This window comes from Camelus ferus, chromosome 5 (assembly GCF_009834535.1).
Source record: "Camelus ferus isolate YT-003-E chromosome 5, BCGSAC_Cfer_1.0, whole genome shotgun sequence".
Classification (NCBI taxonomy): domain Eukaryota; kingdom Metazoa; phylum Chordata; class Mammalia; order Artiodactyla; family Camelidae; genus Camelus; species Camelus ferus.
In genome coordinates this window covers 89,578,819-89,600,320 of record NC_045700.1, presented here as the reverse complement: position 1 = coordinate 89,600,320, position 21,502 = coordinate 89,578,819, and the positions used below count along the sequence as shown (strand labels likewise).

General features: G+C 41.6%; 1 protein-coding gene across 1 annotated transcript; it reads left to right on the top strand.

The window, feature by feature from the left end:
- The first annotated feature begins 942 nt into the window (after positions 1-942).
- On the top strand, positions 943-20,998 carry LOC106729409 (nuclear body protein SP140-like protein). Its single transcript, XM_032480455.1, has 5 exons — positions 943-968; positions 12,255-12,408; positions 13,315-13,483; positions 15,776-15,844; positions 19,880-20,998. Exons 2-5 carry the CDS (start codon positions 12,256-12,258, stop codon positions 19,975-19,977), a joined length of 489 nt encoding a protein of 162 aa, XP_032336346.1. The 5' UTR covers positions 943-968; position 12,255; the 3' UTR covers positions 19,978-20,998.
- The last annotated feature ends 504 nt before the right edge of the window (positions 20,999-21,502 follow it).

Here is a 21,502-nt window from a genome sequence, read left to right as displayed (position 1 = left end):
GCCAAATGCACATTTCACAGAGGGAGTTCCCATCGCTAAGGAGACCCTTCTTTACATCACCTCTGGTGTGAAGCCACTTCCCCACCACACATCATCTCCAGAGGAACAGTCATATGCTGCACATCAACTCATGCTAGACGGTACTTACAATGCTGCAGGAATGAAGCCCTCCCCGCAAGATGGTGCCCACTTACAACAATCCACTTCTCGTCTCCCCTTAAAAGACAGCTCTTAGCTGTGGTTATGCTCACCTTCATACCCAGACCTTCCTTCTCTGTTCAAGCCACTGTTGAGACTCCACTTGCAGAAGGAATTCACAGAGTAGAAAATCTGTAGGGCAAGTCGGTGGAAGTCCACAGGCTGTGTGCTGAGGTGGAGGCTGGCCAGATAAGCATCCAGGCGCCTTCTCACTGCTCTGCAGCTTCAGATGCCCTGGTTCACTGCGGGAGTCCTCTGAGGGGAGCTCACCTCAGAGCATTCCCAGCCGGTGGGGGGGGGGGGGGATCCAGAGGACAGGGATGCTTTGTCTTTGGGGGCTTCTAAGCCCAATGAAGGTCTCGGGGACGTAGGAAGACGGACAGCTCAGAAAGGGGATGGAAAAGAGTCAAAAACACAGGGCATCCTCACAATTTGAACTAAGACTTCTCTGTCCAGATCATACATCTGCTTACAGGCATATGAACTGCCCAACAGGAAAATCATTTCATGCACTAATTCCTCGTACTATTTCACTCACTTTTATTTAGAAGGAAATAATGTCACTTCTAACCTTGATTTTGAGCTATTTGGTTAGAGGGTTAAGAAATGAGTCCTACTTTTCTAGGATAGACAACAGGATGAATGAGGAGACGGAAAGGTTCAAGACATTTCTGAAGGGGATTGTGCAATAGCAACATTCAGCCACCAGAGGGCAGTGTAGACTTTCTAGGGGTTCTGGAGAGAGGAAAGAGGTGCCGAGAGAAAGGAGGGTAAATGCAAATTTAAAGTGAAATTTCACCTGCTAAAATTAGAATTAAAAAACAAGCCCGGTCGTAGGGTCTTTCCTTTCATTCTGCTGTGCGCTCCTGATGAAAGCGGACGCCGGCCGAAGACTGCAGCAGGTTCCTGGAAGACCCCGACATTCGGTCGCTGACTAGGGAGGTCTTGCGGGCGGGGTTGCGGGGTGGGTTAGGGAGAGGACGGGTGCCTAGGGCAGCAGAGGGCGGAGGGAAGCCCTTGAAGGGGCTCAGGGCAGCGGCTATTTACCAGCTGGGTGGAAAGCGTGTTTGATAAGGTGTATTGCTTTGGTGGAAAGTCTTGGCTGACGTCTGCCCTGCAAGGGGGAGGGCGCTCTGGGAGAGTGCGCGGCTGGCTCCGCGCCGGCTGAGGTTGTGCCGGCAGCTGCCTTCCGGTGAGCGCGCTCGTGCGGCGCGAACGGAGGAGAGCGAAGCCGGGGCTGGCGGGAGGCCCCCGCCCGGCTGCCAGCCGGTGTTTGCTGGGAGAAAACCGCCGGTGCCGGATCTCTTATTCCCCAAGCGCCGCTTCAGTGTCTCCTCCTGGGACCCTTGCAGGGACCGCATCAGATCAGGATTCCTTCCTTTGGGGAAGAACGAGGTGCCAGGGACAGGAATTCCTCCTCTGCCTGAGTTTCTTCACTTTTGTTTCCTGTTAAACCATGAAGTTCAACTGGCTACACCTAGTCACCCCAAGGTGTGGCGGCATTTAGGAAGGAGAGGAGCAGACCCCCTGGAAGGCTTGCTTCAAGCTGACGGCCAATGCTTTCCGCCACTGCTTGTCTGTAGATAGTGGAAGCCAGCGGATTAAGAAACTCAGATGTGGCTCTGAGATGGTTCTGATATTTGTCATGACATTAGTGACCTGTAAGTTCTCACTCTTTCCTAGGCTGAGAATTTGCCCTCTCCCTCCCCCACTCCCCCATTTACTTTTCTGTCCCAGAATACGCTCAGCTCTAGTGTACTGGCTTTCCAGAAAGCACCAAGTGACAACTCAGTTGGAATAATTAACATAAAGCTCCAGATTCCAATAATATGAGCACCCTCCAATTATTTTTAAAATTGTGGTAAAATGTATATAACAATGTTTATCATTTAAACCATTTGTTAGTGGATAATTTAGTGATATTAAATACAGTCACAATGTTGTGTAACCATCATCGCTATCTATTTCCAAACCTTTTTTATCACCCTCAACATAAATTATGTGCCCATTAAACAATAACTCCTCCCGCCCAGCTCCTGTAACCTACATCCGCTTCTTGTTTCTATGAATTTTTTTATTTTCGGTTCTTCATATAATTAGAACCATATGTTTGTCCTGTGTCTGGCTTATTTCACTTAGCATGTTTTCAAGGTCCATCTATATAGTGGCATATATTAAAATTCTTATTCTTTTTTATAGCTGGGTAAGATTCTATTGTATGTGCACACCACATTTTGTTTATCCATTCATCTGTTGATGGACACTTGGGTTATTTCCACCTTTTGGCTATTGTGACTAATGCTGCTGTAAACATTGGTGTGCAAATACCCGTTTAATTCCCTGTTTTCTTTTGGGTATACACCTAGGAGTGGGATTGCTAGGTTGTATGGTAGTAAGATATTTATGTTTAACTTTTTGAAGAGCTGCCCAGCTGTCTTCCACAGTGGCTGTACCAGCAATGCACGAGGGTTCCAATTTCTCTACATCATCACTAATACTTGTTATTTTCTGTGTATGTGTGTTTTAAAATTATTTTTATCATAACCATCTTAGTAAATATGAAGTGATATCTCATTGTGATTTTGACTTATGATGTTGGGCATCTTGTCATGTGCTTTTTTGCCGTTTGTATATCCTCTTTGGAGAAATGTCTACTCAAGTCCTTTGCTCATTTTAAAAAAATTGAATTATAGTTTATTTACAATATTGTGTTGTTTTCAGGTATATAGCAAAGTGATTCAGTTATCTATCTATCTATCTATCTATCTATCTATATTATTTTCTATTTCTATATACAAATTATTTTCTATTATAGGTTATTGAATATAGTTCCCTGTTAAACAGTAAATCCTTGTCTACTGTATATTGAATATAGTGCTTCAATATATTGAATATTGTTCCCTCTGTTATACAGTACATCGTTGTTGCTTATCTATTTTATGTATAGTAGTTTGTATCTGTTCATCCCATACTCCTAATTTATCCCTCTCTGCCCATCCCTTTCCCCTGACTATAAGTTTGTTTTCTATGTCTGAGTCTGTTTATGTTTTGTATGTAGATTCGTCTGTATTAGTTTTTAGATTCCACAGATGTGTCATATCATATTTGTCTTTCTCTGTCTAACTTACTTAACTTAGTATAATGATCTCTAAGTCCATCCTTGTTGCTGAAAATGGAAATATTTAATTTTTTCTATGGCTGAGTAATATTCCATTGTGTATGTATATATCACATCTTCTAAAGCCAATTGTCTGTTGATGCTTTGCCCATTTTTGAATTGAGTTGTTGGCATTTTTTTTTTTGCTATTGTGGAGCTTCAGGAATTCTTTACATATTCTGAATATGAATCCCTTATTGGATATGTGGTTTGCAAATATTGTCTCCCATTCTGTAGGTTGTCTTTTCACTTTCTTGATACTGTCATTTGATGCACAAAAGTTCTCAGTTTTGATGAAATCCAATTTATCTATTTTTTATTCTGCTGCCTATGCTTTTGGTGTCATATCCACAAAATCATTGCCAAATCCAGTTTTCATGAAGATTTCATGCATCATGAAGATTTTCCCCAATGTTTTCTTCTAAGAATTTTATAGTTTGCCTTTTATTGTTAAGCCTTTAGTCTATTTTGAGGTAATTCTTATGTATGGAATAAGTTATGGGTCAAATTTCATTCTTTTGTGTGTGGATATTCAGTTTTCCCAGAATCATTTGTTGAAAAGACTATTCTTTCCTCATTGAATAGTCTTGGCACACTTGCTGAAAATCAATTGATCACATATATGAGGATTCATTTCTGGTTTCTCTGTTCTATTTTATTGATCCATATGTCTGCCCTTATGCCAGTACTATACTGTTTTAATTACTGTAGCTTTGTACTATGTTTCAAAGTTGGGAAATGTGAGTCTTCCAAATTTATTCTTCCTTTTTAAGATTGTTTTTGCTATTCAGGGTCCCTTGAAATTCTATGTAAATTTGAGGATCAACTTTTCCATTTCTGTGAAAAAGGCTGTTGGAATTTTAATAGGAGTTGTGATCAATTTGTAGATTGCTTTGCATAGTATTGACATCTTAGCAATGTTAAGTCTTCCAATCCATGAACATGGGCTGTCTTTCCATTTATTTAAGCCTTCTTTAATTTCTTTCAGCACTTTTTGTAATTTTCAGGATACAAATCCTTCACTTCCTTGGTCAGATTTATTCTAAAGTACTCACTTATTTTAGATGGTTTGGGGATGGAATTGCTTTCTTAATTTTTTTTAATTGTTGAAAAATATCTCTGTGCTGGGGATCAGCCTAAGAAGAAATCTTGTGGTCTTTTCAGGTGTTTTCTGAGCCTGTGTCCATCCCTGGGCATGTGCAGTGGCTTTCTAAATCCCCTTATGTATATTGTTGCTTTTGAATGTCCTAATCTTAAATGTCTGGCTTCCAAAAGGGGAGAAAAGGAAACAACAAACAAATGAACACACAAAAAGCAGGTGCAACTCCTTCCTATCCCCAGGAAACCGCTTCAGCCGGTGGGAGTTGCAACCATGACTGTCTCTCTCTATGCCTGCACCTTAGCAGTGAAAAGCAGTGATCTGCGACCAGAACACGGAACCCTAATATTTAGAGGACCAATTCCTTGTTGTCCACCCTGGCTCCAGCAAGCACGCCAGAAGTGTGGGCACAGCTGCTGCCACTGGGCTGGGAGGGATGAGGGTAGGTAGCCACTATAGCACTAAGGGTAAAATTGGCTAAAATTAGCCACACTTTACCAGTCAAGCTTTCTCCTGCGAGCCGCAAACATTCAGATTGACTCCAGATTTCCAAAACAATGACTTCAGACAGTTTCTGCTAGTACAGTCATTGTCAAAGTGGAGAGACAGATTCCTGGCACCTCCCACTTTGTCATCTTCCCTGATGTCCCCTCCCATTGTTTAGCCCCATAGTAAAATTAATGGACTGAAATGAAGTCTCCCCTTCTTTGTAGGTTAAATTCCCAAAGAAATTGTCACCCCCAAATCCCCCCGGTTAATGTCCTTATTCTACTCAGACGTAGCTGCGGAGGATGGGGTGAGGTCCAGATTCTCACTGCCCTGGCTGCTGCAGCCTGTGCCTCTTGGGAGATGTGGCTCTTTTGGCACACCAACCAAGTTCCAGCAAACCCTTGCTCTCTTATGTTCTCCTAAGTCCAAGAAGCAAGAAGATTGCCAAAACTAATAATAATATCACAAGTCGTGTTACAACCCACAAAATTAAAAAAAAGCAAGCAAATCTGAAGCCAACCTAACAATATATAATCTGTGACAATCCCCTGATCCCAGGGCACCAATGGCCATAGACTCTCGCAAAGGCTTCTTCACTGGAGTGTGGGGAACAGACAGATCAAACCGCAGAAGGAAGAAAAATCATTGGTCAATATCCAGAATCCATTGTAGAACTTAATTTTGTTTATTTTGATTTTGGTGGGGAGGTATTTGGGTTTATTTACTTTTTTAATGGAGGTACTAGGGATTGAACACAGGACCTCATGCATGCTAAGCAGGTACTCTACCACTGAGCTGTACCCTGCACCCTGCGGAACTTAATTAAAATTGGGGATAGTTTCCATCTGAAGGTCAATTGTAGCATTATGTTTTCCAGATTCTCGGAGAAATCTACCTATTTGAATGGCTTCCTCTTTCAGAGAGTGGCATCTACCTTCTTGCAAATTTTGTAAATTTTTAGTGACAGCATCTCGTGTTCCCAAGGCTTCTTGTGGCTTCCTTCTCCCCTGTAGTGTCCACCTTGAAGTATTTAAAACCTCTTGGTTTCCATTTGCCCTTTGAGCCCTATACTCTGGGACATCAGTGGTGCGTCAGTGTGGGACCTGTCTAGGGAGGCAGCTTCATGTATAACTGGCACCTCTCCCAGCAAAAACTATAACTATGTATCTCCCTCGGTTTTTGTGGGGATTTGAGGGGGGCCCACAACAACACCTTTAATGCGCTTAATTTCAGACTCACTTAAGGGAGAGATAAGAAGTCAGTAGCTGGAGATCATAACATCAGCTTTATTACTAATCAAAACTGGACTGGGGGACATGGCTTAGCTGCGTGACAATGATGGGTTTCTTTGTCCTGGGAACCACGATTAAGGAACTGCTCCAGCCAGGCAAGGCTGCAACGCCTATACCTGGAGCATCCAACTAGAGGCCTCCTCTCTGCTGCCAGGCTGGCTCCAGAAAGATAGGCAGAAAGAGACCCGCCTCATAGCCTGGGCTCCCTCTCCAAAATGTCTAAGAGCCTATCTGTCATAGACAGGAGGGGGGAGGGAGGGACCAGGGGTGTCACGCCGACTAGTGTCCTCCCTCCTGGAAGGAGATTATCTGGAGCCGGGAATGAATGGCCCCACTCGAGGTAACCTGGCTTCTGCTCTTTCCTTCCAGTTCTCACCCACAGGAGGAAACCCAGTCTTTTTATTTTTCAACCACAGTGACCACCGCTGCTGCTGCTGCCTCTTGGCTTTGAATTCTGCAGGCCCAGGAAGTCTACTTCTCTGGGTAATAAACCCCCGGTCTCAGCTCAGACTCACCCCTCCATACAAAATCCTGAACTGAAGCTGTATTTGGTGAAACTGGGTGAGACTTACCTCAGCGGTCCAGGAGGGACCAACATGCCTGCTGGCCCATGCTTTCCCCCAGCTTCAAATTCTCCTCTTCTGAGTGTTTCAGGCCTCGAATAATCTGAGCTGTTTCTGTGAGAACAGAAATGTTACATGTCAGTCCTTTCCCTGTAGCCATGAAAAGGTCTCTTGTATCACATATGTCTTTCAAGCTGTTCCAGCAGGATCTTTCAAAGTTCAGCCTGCCTCTTGGGTTAGTTCTGCCCTTGCCTTCTCTATGTTCAGCCTGCTTCTTGGGTTAGCTCTGCCCTTGCCTTCTCTATGTTCAGCCTGCCTCTTGGGTTAGTTCTGCCCTTGCCTTCTCTATGTGGGTCTCATGCTGTTCCTGGGATCAGAGCATCTTTCCCCGCCAACTTGTCAAGTCTTGACCTCTACACAAAAACCTAGTTCTTAAACTGATCTTTAAGATTTTTTTCCAATGCCTTTTTTCTTCACATACTGAATTCTGAGGATTTTTAAAGCTCGTATACTTTCTGCTGTAAGTTAACAAATACATTGACTCAAATTGGCCTAAAAAAGAGAAGAGATATATATATATATTTACATATATGTTCAACATATAAAAATATTTTATTGAAGACTAGTTGATTTACAATATTATATTAATTTCAGGTGTACACCATATTGATTCAATATTATAATAGATTATACTCCATTTAAAGTTATTATAGAGTACTGATGTATTTTCTGTGCTGTACAATATACCCCTGTAGCTTATTTACTTTATGCCCAGTAGTTTGTACCTCTGAATTCCCTATCCCTACCCTGTCCCTCCGCCTTGTCCTCTCTTGACTGGTAACCACTAGTTTGTTCTCTGTATCTGTGAGTCTGTTTCTGTTTTGTTATATTCGTTCATTGTTTTATTTTTTAATGATTCCACATATAACTGTTCTCATTTTAAAAAATTTGGTTTTCTCTTTGCTGTCCTGATTGGATGATTTCCATTGTTCTGTCTTCTAGGTCACATATGCACTCTTCTTTGTCACTTAGTTTGCTATTCATACCTTCTTGTGTGTTTTTCATTTCAGTTATTGTATTCCTCAGTTCTGACTGATTCTTTTTTACATTTTCTAGTTCCTCATTGAAATTCATACCATATTCCTCTATTCTTTTCCTTAATTTACTTAGCACTTTTATTGCTAATGCTTTCAACTCTTTATCTGGTAAATTATTTATTTCTGTTTCGTTAGTTGTTTTTTCAGGGGTTTTGTCTTGTCCTTTCATTTGGAACAAATTCCCCTGTCTTCTCATTGTGCTTAACTTTCTTGGTCTCTATGATTTAGGTGAAATATTTACCTATCCCAGTCTTGACTGGGTGTCCTGCTGTGGGAATGGCCCTGTAGAGTCTGCATGTGCCCAGGGGCTTTGGTGGGAGAGCTGGATCTGACATGAGCATGAGCCACATCTTTCCCCAGGGTGTCCTGGCAGCTGTCACCTTGGTAGGAGGTGGGGCTGGACATGGAGGGGCTAGAGCCAGGGTCAGTTGTGAACCAGGGCTTCTCCTCTTCTCAGCGGCCAACACCATCCTACTGGGGGCAGGGGTAGGTTCTACGTTGCTGGAGCAGAAGTTCTCAGGGTTTGTGTCTGTGCTGGCATCATTCCCTCTAAGTTTGTGTTATCCTCCCTCCCAGCGCTGGTACCCTCACCCCAGAGGGGAGCAGTGCTGGAGAGAGAGAGGCTGGATTGGGCACTTGGCATAGGTCAGGGGGGTTTTGGCAGTCCCCGCAGCAGTCAGAGTTCCAGACTACTTTTGATCTGGTGCCTTTGTAGGCGCCAGCAGTGACTCCCTCACCTCGTTCAGTGCAGTGCCAGGTCCAAGCAGGCTTCATCCCCTACAACTGTGTACTTCCCTTGGCTGTGGCAGCCCTTGTCCCAGTGTAGAGCTGTGCCACAGAGCAACCAGGGCCCGACAAGTGCTTGGGTCAGACTAGGGCATGTGCTGGGGCAGTCGTGGTAAACCAACCAGAGTCCCAGGCAGTGTCAGTCTGCTTCCTCCACCTTGTTCGGGAGTATACAAACATGTGCATTCTTCAAGAGCAAGGTCCAGGTTTCTTATAGCCCCAGTGTCAGTCCCACTGGCTGTCAAACCAGCTAACTTGTATTCTTGGTGCTGGACCCCAGGAGTGGGACACTCAGTTTATGGATCGAACTGCTCACTCCCCACAGAGCTGAGCCCGTGTAACCCTCCTCCTCTTCTGTGCCCCTTCCAGGGATGTGGGTATCGACCTGATCACTTCTCTCCCCTTCCTACCCTTTTCTGTGTGGCTCTTTTATACAGCCTTTGCTGTGTAAGAAAGAGTCTTTCTCCCAGTCTTCAGTTTGTTTTCCGTGAGGATTGATCCACATGTGTTTTTAATGTGTTCATGGGGGAGGTGAGCTCCATGTCCTCTTACTCTGCCATCTTGATCTCTCCCCGAAATGAGAAGGTATATTCTCTTTAATAACAAAAAGTCTAGCAGGACACAGGACTCAGGGTTGGCAGATTTAATGGCCCAATGATGTCATTAGGCACTTGGGTACTTTCCATTTTTCCTGCTCTGATGCCTCCGCATTAACCTGAGGTTGATGATTCATCTTGACCTAAGTCTGTTGGTAACCTCATCACAAGACCAGCAGCAACTGGGTGACGAGCTGCCTTGTTTAGACCCACAACTGGCTTGGATGGGTCATCTAGGGCAGAGGAGTTTGGAGGAGCCAACCAGAATGTCCTCCTTCTTTGAGCTGAGTACTCTCAATGTGGATCTTTTAATCTCCTAAGCATTTAGGTTTGTATTAATTCTCCTGATATTTCTTGTACCTTGACCAAGAATCTGATTTATCCCCTATAGCTTAAGGATCCTCATTCTTGTTTTCTGAGGAGGAGGAAATTAGGTTTCTTCATTGATTTCCACTTGGAGGAGGTACAGGGGATTGAACCCGGGACCTCTTGCATGTTGAGCATGTGCTCTACCACTTGAGCTATACCTTTCCCCTAGGATCCTCACTCTTTTTAATCTTTCTGCTAATAAATGCACTGCATTACTGGGGTTGAAACAACAATCAGTTCCTTGCAACTCACCATCATAGTCAGCCCTCTTTCACTGGAGGCATGTGGTTCCATCAAAAGAGGAGAAGTGGGGGTTGAGGCAAGCTTCACTTTCACTGTTTGAACCCAGAGATGGTTCCAAAGACAAAGACAAATAGAAGCTGAGACAGTCAACATTGATTGTCTAGCGATTACAAACTTAAATAGCCCGAAGATGAAAAGAATGCAATGTTTCTCAACGTGGGGTCTATGGACTGCCGCATCAGAGCCAGGGTCCCACCTAGTTCTCTGATACCCTGTTGTTTTACTTCATGTCCCCGCTCTCATTTTCTTTCTGCTTCAGTTTATATTTAACTTTTACTTATGTATTTAAAGTATTTTACAAAGTCACTTTAAGCCGTTTGTTGAATGCTGGTGGAGTATGAATGAAAAAATCATTGTCTAGGAACATGAATGTAGCTGGATGTTAGCGGTGTTCACCATGTTCTTTAAGATCTAGATGATCTTGGATCCTGTCCTCTTGGCGCATCCCATGAGGAGCCTTCTTGATTTCCTGAATACTTTGCCTAGAAATCTACTTAACCAGATCACTGAGTTTGTTAGGGCTATTTTCTATGTCCCACGTTACTGCAGATGAGAGTTTTATGACATTTTCCATCACTGCATAGCCAGGGTCTCTTTCCCTCCTGCTTCCTCTAATATTTTTTCCTGTAAGCTCCACTGACAGTTCCTTGGGGACCTTCAGGTTTTCATTCACTGCTTGTTCCCAAGTCAATGCCACCTGTTTTATATTCTTGTTACAACAGCAGCTTCCTTGAAAATCTGTTCTAGTTACACTGTTGTGAAACAAACTACCCCAAAATGTAGTGGCTTAAAACAAACAAAAAAATCACTTACTTTGTGCATTCACCTGCAATTTCAGTAAGAGCTCGGTGGGGATGGTTAGCCTCTGCTCTTTGTGGCATCACTGGTATAACCGAACTGAGGACTGGAGGATCTGCTTCCAATATGGCTCCAAATCTACCTACAATATAGTGCATGCACTGCATGCCTGGCTGGCTGGTGCTGGCCAGAATCTCACGGCCTGGGCCTGGAAACCAGCACAATGTCAGTACTGCCATCTTCCATTTAGTCAAGCAGTTCACAGACCCCAGGTTCAAGAAAACGGAACAGACTTCCCTCTCTATGGGAGGAGTGTCAAAAATTCTGGGGGTGTATTTGCAAGTGCCACACTACCTTTAAAAGGTTGGTTATTTTTTACTAACTTGGCTCCTGCCTCTGGCCTCAGTGGCCTAGAGATCTCTCTGTTCCTCTTTGCTTACTTTCAGAAACTCTAAGAACATTTTCCCCAGTTTATAATGCAGCGCATTATAATTTATAAATCTGCATTTATAATACAGAGCTCTCTCCAGTCTTTTGTGTGTCAGTACTACATTTCCCTGAACTGCTGAGTAGTTTCCGTTGTATGAACATACCACAATTTTTTTAATCAGTTCACCCACTGATGAATATTTGGGTTGTTTCCTGTTTGTGGCACCATGAATAAAGCTGCTATGAACATTCTTGTACAAGCCTTTTTGTGAGCATAAGTTTTTATTTATCTTGATTAAATACCTAGAGTTTCTTTAAATTCAGCAAATGTTTGTGATTTTCAGTGTAGTGTTCTTTCTTGTTATGTTTATTCTTTAAATTTGTTTTCCTCACCTTATTGCATGGGCTACAATCTCCAGTAAATGTAAATAGAAATGGTGACTGTGGACATCTTTGTCTTGTTCTCAGATTGAATGGGAAAGTACTTATTATTTCTCCTTTATGTAAGATGTTAAGAATAGTTTTTTTTTAATTAATGAAGTTACTTTATACTCTTAGTTTTCTGAGAGTTAGAAAAATGAAGATATTGAATTTTATCAAGTGTGTTTTCTGGATCTGTTGAGATTATTATATGGTTTTCTCCTTTATTTTGTCAGTTTTTGCATTCTTAGAATAAATTCTACTTGTCATTATGTTTTATTCTCTTTATCTGTTGCTGGATTTGATTTGATAATGTTCTGTAGGAGTTTTTCTATGTCCATAGAGACATTGACTTGCACGTTTCATCTTTGTAATGTCTTTGTCAGGTTTTTGTATTGGGATTCTGCCTTTCTCCTAGAGCAAGTTAGGTTTCTTATTTCTTTATTCACTGAAAGAATTTGTGTAAGATTGTTAACATTCTTCCTTAAGTGTATATTTTGAAGAATTCACAAATGATGTCATCTGGGCCTAGGTTTTCATTTGTTTGCTTTTTTCTTTTTTCCTTTTTTGTATTTTTTTTGGTGGGGTGGGTAGGGAGTGAGAAGAGCATCTTGAAATCTTGGTGTTTATTTTCTCATTGTATTTTTTTTTTCCTTAGGATGCTTCCAGTTCAGAAGAAGGAGATTTTCCGTGAGATCCTTTTGAATCACTTTAAGGAAAATAAGGTGGAGATAGCAAGTGCAGTAACAAAGCCATTTCCCTTCCTTGAGAGCCTCAGAGATAGCTCCTTCATCACTGAAAAAATCTATAGTGTGAGTAAAGTTTATTATATTTCCCCATGGTAACCCACCCCCACGCTGATTTGTATTTGACATCCTAAATTCAAAATTTAATGTATCACTAACTGGCTGAGAGTCCTTTTATGCTTTTCTTGGGGAGACCCTTTTAAGTTAGTTAATCATCCTGTAAGTTCAAGGGTGACAGAGAAAGCACATATCACTTCTATTCCAATCAAAGCCCTTCTCTTCTGTGACACATGTTGGAGTGGGGATGGGTGGTAATGGTGATATGGCTGGATTGCAACATATGCTTTGCAAGATGTATAGCAATTTATACAACATAACAAAATTAAACTAAATTAAAATAAGAAAATTGGGGCAGTATTTCATTATAATACCCACTTACGGTAAATGAAATCCCCAGGGAATTTGTGCTAGTATAAATCAAATTTCTGCCTTTTTGTTGTCTCCTCCAGAGTGTTTAAACTTTGTTAGGTGGTTCTGGAGTCTTGGAATTCCAGTAAATTAGATCAGTGGACCCTCCTGAGGAAACAGAGGAGGAAACCATCTCTGCACTGCGTGATTGTGCAGGTCCCTGTGTGCTCCTCGTGGCAGGGGCAGGACCATCTCCCTACATCCTGGAGCCCTTTCAGGGCTTCTCACACCTGGAGGGTAGGCAGTGGTTGCTGGGAAATCCACAGAATTGCTATAAGCTTCATTCTTGAAACAGCCTAGGCAGGATGAAAATTCAAAAAGTCAAGAGGAAGGGTTATTTTAAGCAGCTGATCAAGTATTTAAGAAGTTCTAAAATATGGCATGAAAAATACTAGTCTATCTACATTGAGCAAGTAGAATTAGTGCAAGGTGCAGTTCCTTTCTAGATGTCTCTTTAACTCTGAAACTATTATTTTATATTTTTCCCATTGCACCTTTTAAAAGGATTCTCAAGAAGCCTGTAGAAACTTGGTTCCTGTGGGGAAAGTGATACATCATATTCTCTGTCACCTTGAGAAGACGTTTGATAAATCACTTCTACGAGCCCTGTTCATCAGGGTCCATCTGAAGGAGTATCCTGACTTAATTCCGATTCATAGAAGCTTTGAAAATGGTAATCAATTCTCTCTTTTCCCTTCTGGGGTCTAGGTCATTCATTCCATTCATTTATTCACTGAGTCACTCATTTAGCAGCTATTCATGAGATGCTCCCCCATCCTAGGCCCCGTGCTAGGCAGTGTGATGTAAGTAACTGTGAGCGGTGACATTCTTCAGAGGCAACCAGGCTGTCTTTAATTTCCACAGAAAACTTTATCAAAGGCAAAAAGTTAACTCTCCAAATAAAGAATGAAGAAGTCACAAGAGCCCATCAGCCCAGGAGGGCCAGCATGTGGAAAGGTGTGGGCATGAGGAAGGGATTCAAGCAAAGCTGAGCTGATTCTGCACATGATGGTTAGAGGCAGACTGTGCAGTTTCTGACATCCTAAACTGAGGAATTGGAGTATAATTTTTATAGTAACAGGGAAGTAACACCAGTTTCTTAAGCAAGGGGAAAAAATCAGAAGAAGCTAATATAAAGTATGGAGGTTTTTTTTTTTAGTCATTTTATATTGGTTACGTAAGAAAAAATTGAAGTATAGTTGATTTACAATGTGTTAGTTCCTGGTGTACAGCATTTTGATTCAGTTGTACACGCACATATGTATATTTTCATATTCTTTATCATTAAAGGTTATTACAAGATACTGAATATAGTTCTCTGTGCTAAACAGTAAGACCTTGTTGTTTTTCTGTTTTATGTATAGTAGTTAGTATCTGCAGATCCCAAACAAGTATGGAGTGTATTGATTTATGAAAATAGTAAATTGATTAAAATTAGAGGAATCTAATTTCTATATTGATACATGAGTTAGAGATAGGAATAGAGTAAATCAAAAATCAAACATCTGGGCACAAATTTTAAGTCACTGATTTTTAAAAGATTTATTAATATATAATTCACATACATTGTCAATATATTTGTACCGGGATGTCCCCAGGTCATAGGAGCAGAGGGAATAGCAGTTACCTTTACTGTCCACATCCCAGGGGCTCTGGTCCTCTTCACCGATTGCAGGAACCCCCCCTCCCTGGGCCCAGGGTCCACAGCACAAGTGTTAGTTTCCGGGGCTCCTGGTTCTGGTGCTCCTGTGACTCCCACCTACATTTGCTGTCACCCACCTGCCCCTGGGAGAGGTCTCTGCCACCACCCCCGGGACCCCGCTGTCCATGGGAGCTGTGGGTCAGTGACTAAAGCCAAGAGGCTGGGGACTGTGGTCCATGGCATGGCATCACTCCACTTGCTCAGTGCCCACCTTCATCCCATTCACAGAAGCCCCCAACCCCTTGCTGGAACACCTGCACACAGGCTTCCTTCTCCGAGCTTTGGGCCCTTTGTTCTCTTCATCTCTTCCACCTGATTTTTCTGGGGTTTGAAGCTGTGTCTTGGGGAAGACAAAGCCCCTGTGGTCCCACAGTCCTGTCCATTCTTGCTCCTGGCAGGCATTGTCCTAGGAGATGCTTCTGCCATCAGTCCTGGGGCAGCCTGGGCTCCGTTGCCTCCCATGGTGTCTCTTCTCTCAACTTTTGGCAGGGACTCAGCCCTTAGGCTTCCTGGTTTATTTCCTTCCTCTTACATTTGCTAGGTCATCTATAAGCAGGGGCCCTGGGCTGGTCTTCTGACCTTTCCTTGTTGGCAGCCTTCAAGTTTCCTGGTATGGGAGTCATGGGGACGTCCTGTAGTGCTGTAACACCCACTCCCTGCCTGCAGCTTCAGAATGTTCTTCCTGTGCTCATGGGATCTGGGTCACCCGTGGGAGGTGTCTAGCTCCTTCCCTGCCTTCTGGTTGTCTCTTTTGAAAGTGCTCATCCTTCCTGACCCAATTAAGCCCAACTTTCCTCTCATCTAGTCCCATCTTTAAAGTTCTTGGGCTTTCTCTTTTATACTCATGGATCTCTCTAGGATCCTAGCCCTTCTCCAGAGAAAATCCCTGTTTCTTCCCTAAGGTTTGTACAGTTCACAGAGACATTCCATTATAGAATTTATATTGAAATAAGCTTTCACTCCTCTCTGATCATCTTGATGAGTAATTAATTACTGTTTATGACCTTTCCTCTGCTTCACCATCCTTAAAAATCAGGAGGCTCATCACCTCTTTTTCAGTGGATTTTTTTTTCTCTTTGCTGTCCCAGGGAAAGGCACAAGCAATACCAAGTCAGGAGCCACTGAAATTTGGAGTGATCCAAGGGCCAGAAGTCCCCCACTGCAGGACATGGGTTTGTGGGTGGTCCAGATGTGTAATTATGAAGTGATGTCCCTGAGCACTTACTTGCTTACAGACTCTAATGAATTTTTTCCTCTGTTCAGTGATCCAAGACACATATTTTTCACAGGAAAGTGATAAAGAGACATTGAAATTGCCCAGCTCTGAACAAGGTAATTATGATGGGACACACACTTGTTTTTTTGGTTACTAAGAGAAAAAGGAGACAAAGGAACTGAGCTCTAGAAGAGAAACCATGATTCTGGAAGAAGAAAATCTGAAGGTCAAGGGCCAGGTAGATAAGTGTCACTTTGTATCAATTCCAAAATGACCCAATTCCATGTAGAACCCAAAATGTTAGCAAGAGGTGGCAACCAGAGACTTTCTGCCCAATAACCTGGAAAGTGGAATAAGAATGTAAATGTGAATTATGAGTTTCCATAGGAGACCTTCAGCATAAAGGTGTGAAGGGTTAAGGACTATGGGCCCAAGGTCAACATCAAGACAGACCGTTGATGATGGCAAAAGAAGGGACTGATTTAAATGTGAGGGATGTTGTTGAAGAGTGGATTATTCAAGGAGAAAGGAAATCACAGAGAAGAGAGGAAGTGGAGGAGACATGGAAAAGAGGATGTGGGTATTTGAGAAGGAGAGGAAGAAGGAGGGCAAATGAGGGACAGGGAGAAAGAGACAAAGGATATAATAAAAAACAACCACATTATCTACAGCTCCCTTGAATGAACGTGTATTCTGGCAGCTGTGGATTTAGGCTCATGGCTGCCATTGGAGGGTATTATCACTTATATGCCCATTTTGCAGATAAGAAAACTGAGCTCTAGAGAGATCATGTAATTAGTTGGCCTGCGGTCAAATGGATCCAGGCATTCTGAACTCACTGCCTGCATTCTTTCTTTTAAATGGAAGTAAAATTCACATAACATAAAGATAACCATTTTAAGTGTAAAATTTAGTCACATTTAGCACATTCACAGTGTTATGCAACCATCACCTCTATCTGGTTCCAAAACATCTTGATCTCCTGAAAAGGAAACCTTATATCTATTAAGCTGTCACTTCCCATTCCCTTCTTCCCACTGTCAGAAGACACTGATATGACTATTTTTAGTGCATCTTCTAGTTTCTGTGGGTTGAGTGGAGAAAATCTCAGACAAATAGAATGCAATTGGAGCCTGACATATAGGTGGGGACATGTAGAGGAAGAGATCTGGGAAGGGAAACAGAGATACAAGGACTGAGTTGGAGAGCATCGCTGGAGGGAAGAAAGAGACAGATACATGAAGCGACTGGAGAAGCCAGGGAGACAGAAGCCAGTGGAGACCCAGATGCAGGTATGTCTTCCTAGGATAGAAGCACCGATACCTGGAGATTGGATCCTGGTAGAAAATTGAGAAGCAGAGTGGAAGAGAATGAGGTCTAACAAGATGGAAAGAGGCAGAGCAGAGCTTGATTGGTTTTCCTTGGGGTTCTGGGAGCAGGTGTGTTTCTTCACAAGGAAGTTTTCATCCTCAGAGCTCACTATGACCACACCTTAGTCTATTTCCTGGCCCTTGGCTCTGGTCTCTCCTTCCTTTTTTTCTTTTCAGTGCCCACTGAATCCAAAGCTCTTGGAATAAAAAAGAGAGATCAGGAGAGTTTCACAGCCTTTCACTAAATGGTAGACAAGGTAATTATGATTAAATCCCACATTGTAAACTACCGGTTACCTGATTAGGTTACTAGGTGGAAGGAGGAAAGTCTGTACATGGGAACACAGCCTCTGACTGCTTTCTATGGCTTGAGGGAGGCAAGGAGGGTGAGGCCTTGGGTATAGATTTTAAAGAGACATTCACTGCATGAACCTGAGAGTAAGTGCCTCTTCAATTTGATGACTTAGGCCTCTTGCTTGCCTCATCCTAGCCCTGCCTTGGAGGCAAGGATGAACTCAGTGAAGGAAGATGCCCTGAGTGGAGAACATAAGAAGAACAAGTTTAGAAAAAACCCCAATAATGAGTTGTAAGAGCAGGCCCAGCTTTACCTAAATAGATGAGATCCAAACTTCTCCAGGGTGGTGGAGGGTTGGCAGGGAGATAATTTTTATCCTACTTGCCAAAAATTGACACAGGAATCTGCAAATAATGTGTGTGACTATCAGATTGGCAAGTGAGAGAGATCAGTGTAGAAGACCTTTAGAAGGGAGGAGGTAGGGGGAGGAGGCTCTAGAGATATGGTCAAAACCACAAGAAGAGACCTTTAGTAGTGGAGGGGTGCAACCTCTGAGATAAGGGTGACGGCAATTGGAAGAGAAGAGGCAGACAGAGGGTAGAAATACCAAGCAAGAAAAAGTGGAGGTGAGATAACAAAGAAACCATGAAGACAAAGATTATGGTTTTATTGCCTTGTAGACATCACCCAGTTTGGCTTCTAATTTAGGGAACTTGTTTCGGTCAGCATGCCTTTTCTGGCTAACTTTGTAAGCCTATGTTCCTTGAATTCTGCGTTGGTGGTTCACATGCACTGCAATTAATAAGGAAATTAATTCATTTATTCTGAGAATATCACAAATGTTGGAAAAGAGAACCAGGAAGCTTCTAGCTCACCACCAAAAACTGGGTCAAGCAAGGCAGACAAGGCTTGGGTTTTAGGATTCCAGGAGTCTGAATTCAGAACTACTTTTTCCTTTTTCATTCTGAGTACCAAACACATGAAAATGAATTAGTGATACTAAAATTCCATTCTCTGCATTTCCTTTACTACATGCACAGAGAGACATAAAATCATTATAAATTCATATTTAACAGTATGAGCACTATTGACTGAAAAGATGTGCTCATATTTTGATGTGGTAGAAATATGCTCATAAAATGAGATCCCTTTGGTTACCTGTTGTCATGCCTAATAACTTCAGTCTTGAATTCATACAGTAATTTTCACCCATTCTCATCCACTTCCTTATCTTTTATGGAGCACAGAAGGCTAAGTAGTCCTTTCTTGGGTAAATAATATTGTTATCATTTGTTCAAAACCCTGAGAAAGCTCAGAAATCCCGCTGTCTCATAACATTCAAATAGAAAGGATTCAAATCAACTAGTGGCAAAATCAACTTTTAGATTTTGATGGATGTCCTCCAGAGAGTTGTCCTTTTTTAATCAGTTTAAGTTTACCAGGGGTGAACAAGCTTGTGGTCCAGCAGTGAGATTTATTGGCTGGTTACAAGACAGTGGGACACACACAAGAAGACTGACCTATGGGACACTTTGCCAAACCAAGATATAGATACAGTTGTTGTAGGTTTTGGGAGAGTTTAATGAAACTTAAAACTTACTTAAACTCTTTGGGAGTTTAAATAAAGTTTACAGGAAGCAGTGGTCTGATAGGTTCAAATTAAGCCAGAACTCTGTGTAAAGAGGGCAGGATCAGGTCTAGATTGTGAAATACACTCAGGGTTCTGTTACGAGGAAACTACAAAATTAAGGAAATGTTGACTATTGTATTCAGAAATCCCAATTTGCAGCTGGATTGGAAATCAATAGTCTATCTCTTTATCAAAATAACTCAGACCCTCTAACTTTTATTCTTGATGATATCATTTCAAACAGCAAGTTTTTTGACAGTGTGAGAATTTTGACAACAAAGTTTCTCAGTGAGTAAGAAAGCGGAAGTCATTCAAAGAAGGATTATTGTGATAACTTAACAGCTGTAGCAAGTTCTTAGGAGAACTACTGTTTCCTATTATTTTTTGCAATTGGTTTTCACTGTATCTGTTATTCCATTCTCATGAATGGCAGGGTAGAGTTTTGCTTTCTTAGATTAAGCTAATTTCTACTTTCTCAATAACATTAAGTAGGTGGTGATTTATCAAAGGAGTCTGCCAAAAAAAAAAAAAAGTCTTATTTTAACTTTACAGCAATCATGAGATGTCTTATTTTATATGTGAGGAAGCCAAAGCCCATAAATGTTTGAGGTTCTCCCCACTTCTTGGTTCATCATGCCAAGGAAGAGCTAGAATTATCATCCTTGATTTCTAGAACTCAGTCCCATAGCTGTCTGTTTTCTTTAGAAAGAGGGGAGGGAGAGAGACAGAGAGAGAGAGAGAGAGAGAGAGAAGTGATAACCAACACATTTTAATCCTGACTGTGAATTGTGTGAAATGTCAAGATTTACCACTTTTCAGTGTACAGATTATTGTTTTTTGTCTCCTTGCTTTATAGATCCCGTGGACATTGGAAACTCTTTTACTTGGGACAGACATACTAGGAATAAAGATATGTGCAAATCTAGAATTCTTGGTATACAAATGAATCTTTAAAAAATCTATGCAACATTAAATCCAATTGTTTACTACATCATTCAAAATAAAATAATAAATTTTAAAGAGTCCAGATTAATCATTTTTATTAGTTAAGGTAGGTTATCTGTTATATGAAGTAGAACCTAAACATTTGTAATTGCTAAAAGGAGAAGTTATTTCTTGCTTGCAGGAACAATCCACAGTGTTCCAGACCATGAGTAGGAGAAGGAGTACTGGGAAGAGGATAGGGTGCTCTGCCCCATGTAGTCATTCAGAGATCAAGTGTACTAGAGACTATGCCATCTTCAACACTTGTCTTCCAAAATTACCCCGGGTGAGAGACAGAGTAAAAGCCAGAAGAGATGTATAGAGACAGGTAGGAAGAGTAAGAAGTGGAATGACAGTGAAGGGTCAGCAAAGTTGAAAGTGAGACAAAGCACAACTCCCCACTGTGGGTAAAATTTTCTGTCTCTGGAGATAGTGCTGAAGTAACAGTAACCTCTGTAGGTGAGGTGCACGTGAGAGTCATACCAGGGTACCTTCAGGCAGGCATAGTCCTACTCCTGAGTTGCTGGATCTTCCCTGGTCTTCCCTCACCTTCTCGTTATGTGATTTTCTTTTGTGTTGGCTCCTTGGGCACACATTAAGTCCTCTAAGTGATTTCATTTCTCTGTGCAGAGGTTAATAGAGATGACACTCTGGAAGTCAGACAAGCCCCACAAGCCTCTAGTTTTGCACTGAGAAGTGGTCCAGGTAAGGAAGATGCAAAATGTCCATCAATACAAGCTTGAAATCAGAGCTCCTGTCTCCTGATTAATTGAAAGTTTTCCTCTAAGATCAGGAACAAGATAAGGGTATTCACTCTCACCACTTCTATTCAACATAGTCCTGGAATTCCTAATCAGAGCAATCAGACAAGAAAAAGAGATTAAAAAAAAGCACTCAAATCAGAAAGGGAGAAGAAGAATTGTATCTATTTGCAAATGACATGGTCTTATATACAAAAATCCTAAAGACTCTACAAAAAAAAAAACTATTAGAACTAATAAACAAATTCAGCAAAGTGGCAAGATACAAAATCAACATACAAAAATCAGTTCCATTTCTATACAGTAACAATGAAATATCTGAAAAAGAAATAAAGAGAACAATCCCATTCACAATATCATCAAAAACAATTAAATACTTAGGAATAAATTTAACCAAAGAGGTGAAAGAGCTGTACACTGAAAACTACAAGATTTTGATGAAAGAAATTGAAGAAGACACAAACAAATGGAAAGATATCCTGAGTTCATGGATTGGGAGAAATAATATTGTTAAAATGTCCATACTACCCAAAGCCATCTATAGGTTCAGTGCAATCCTTATCAAAATTCCAATGACATTTTCCACACAAATAGAATAAAATTATAAAATTTGTATTATAAAATTTGTATGTATAAAAGATCCTGACTAGACAAAGGTATCCCGAGAAAGAACAAAGCTAGAAGCATCACACTTCCTGGTTTAAAACTATATTACAAAGCTATAGTAATCAAAA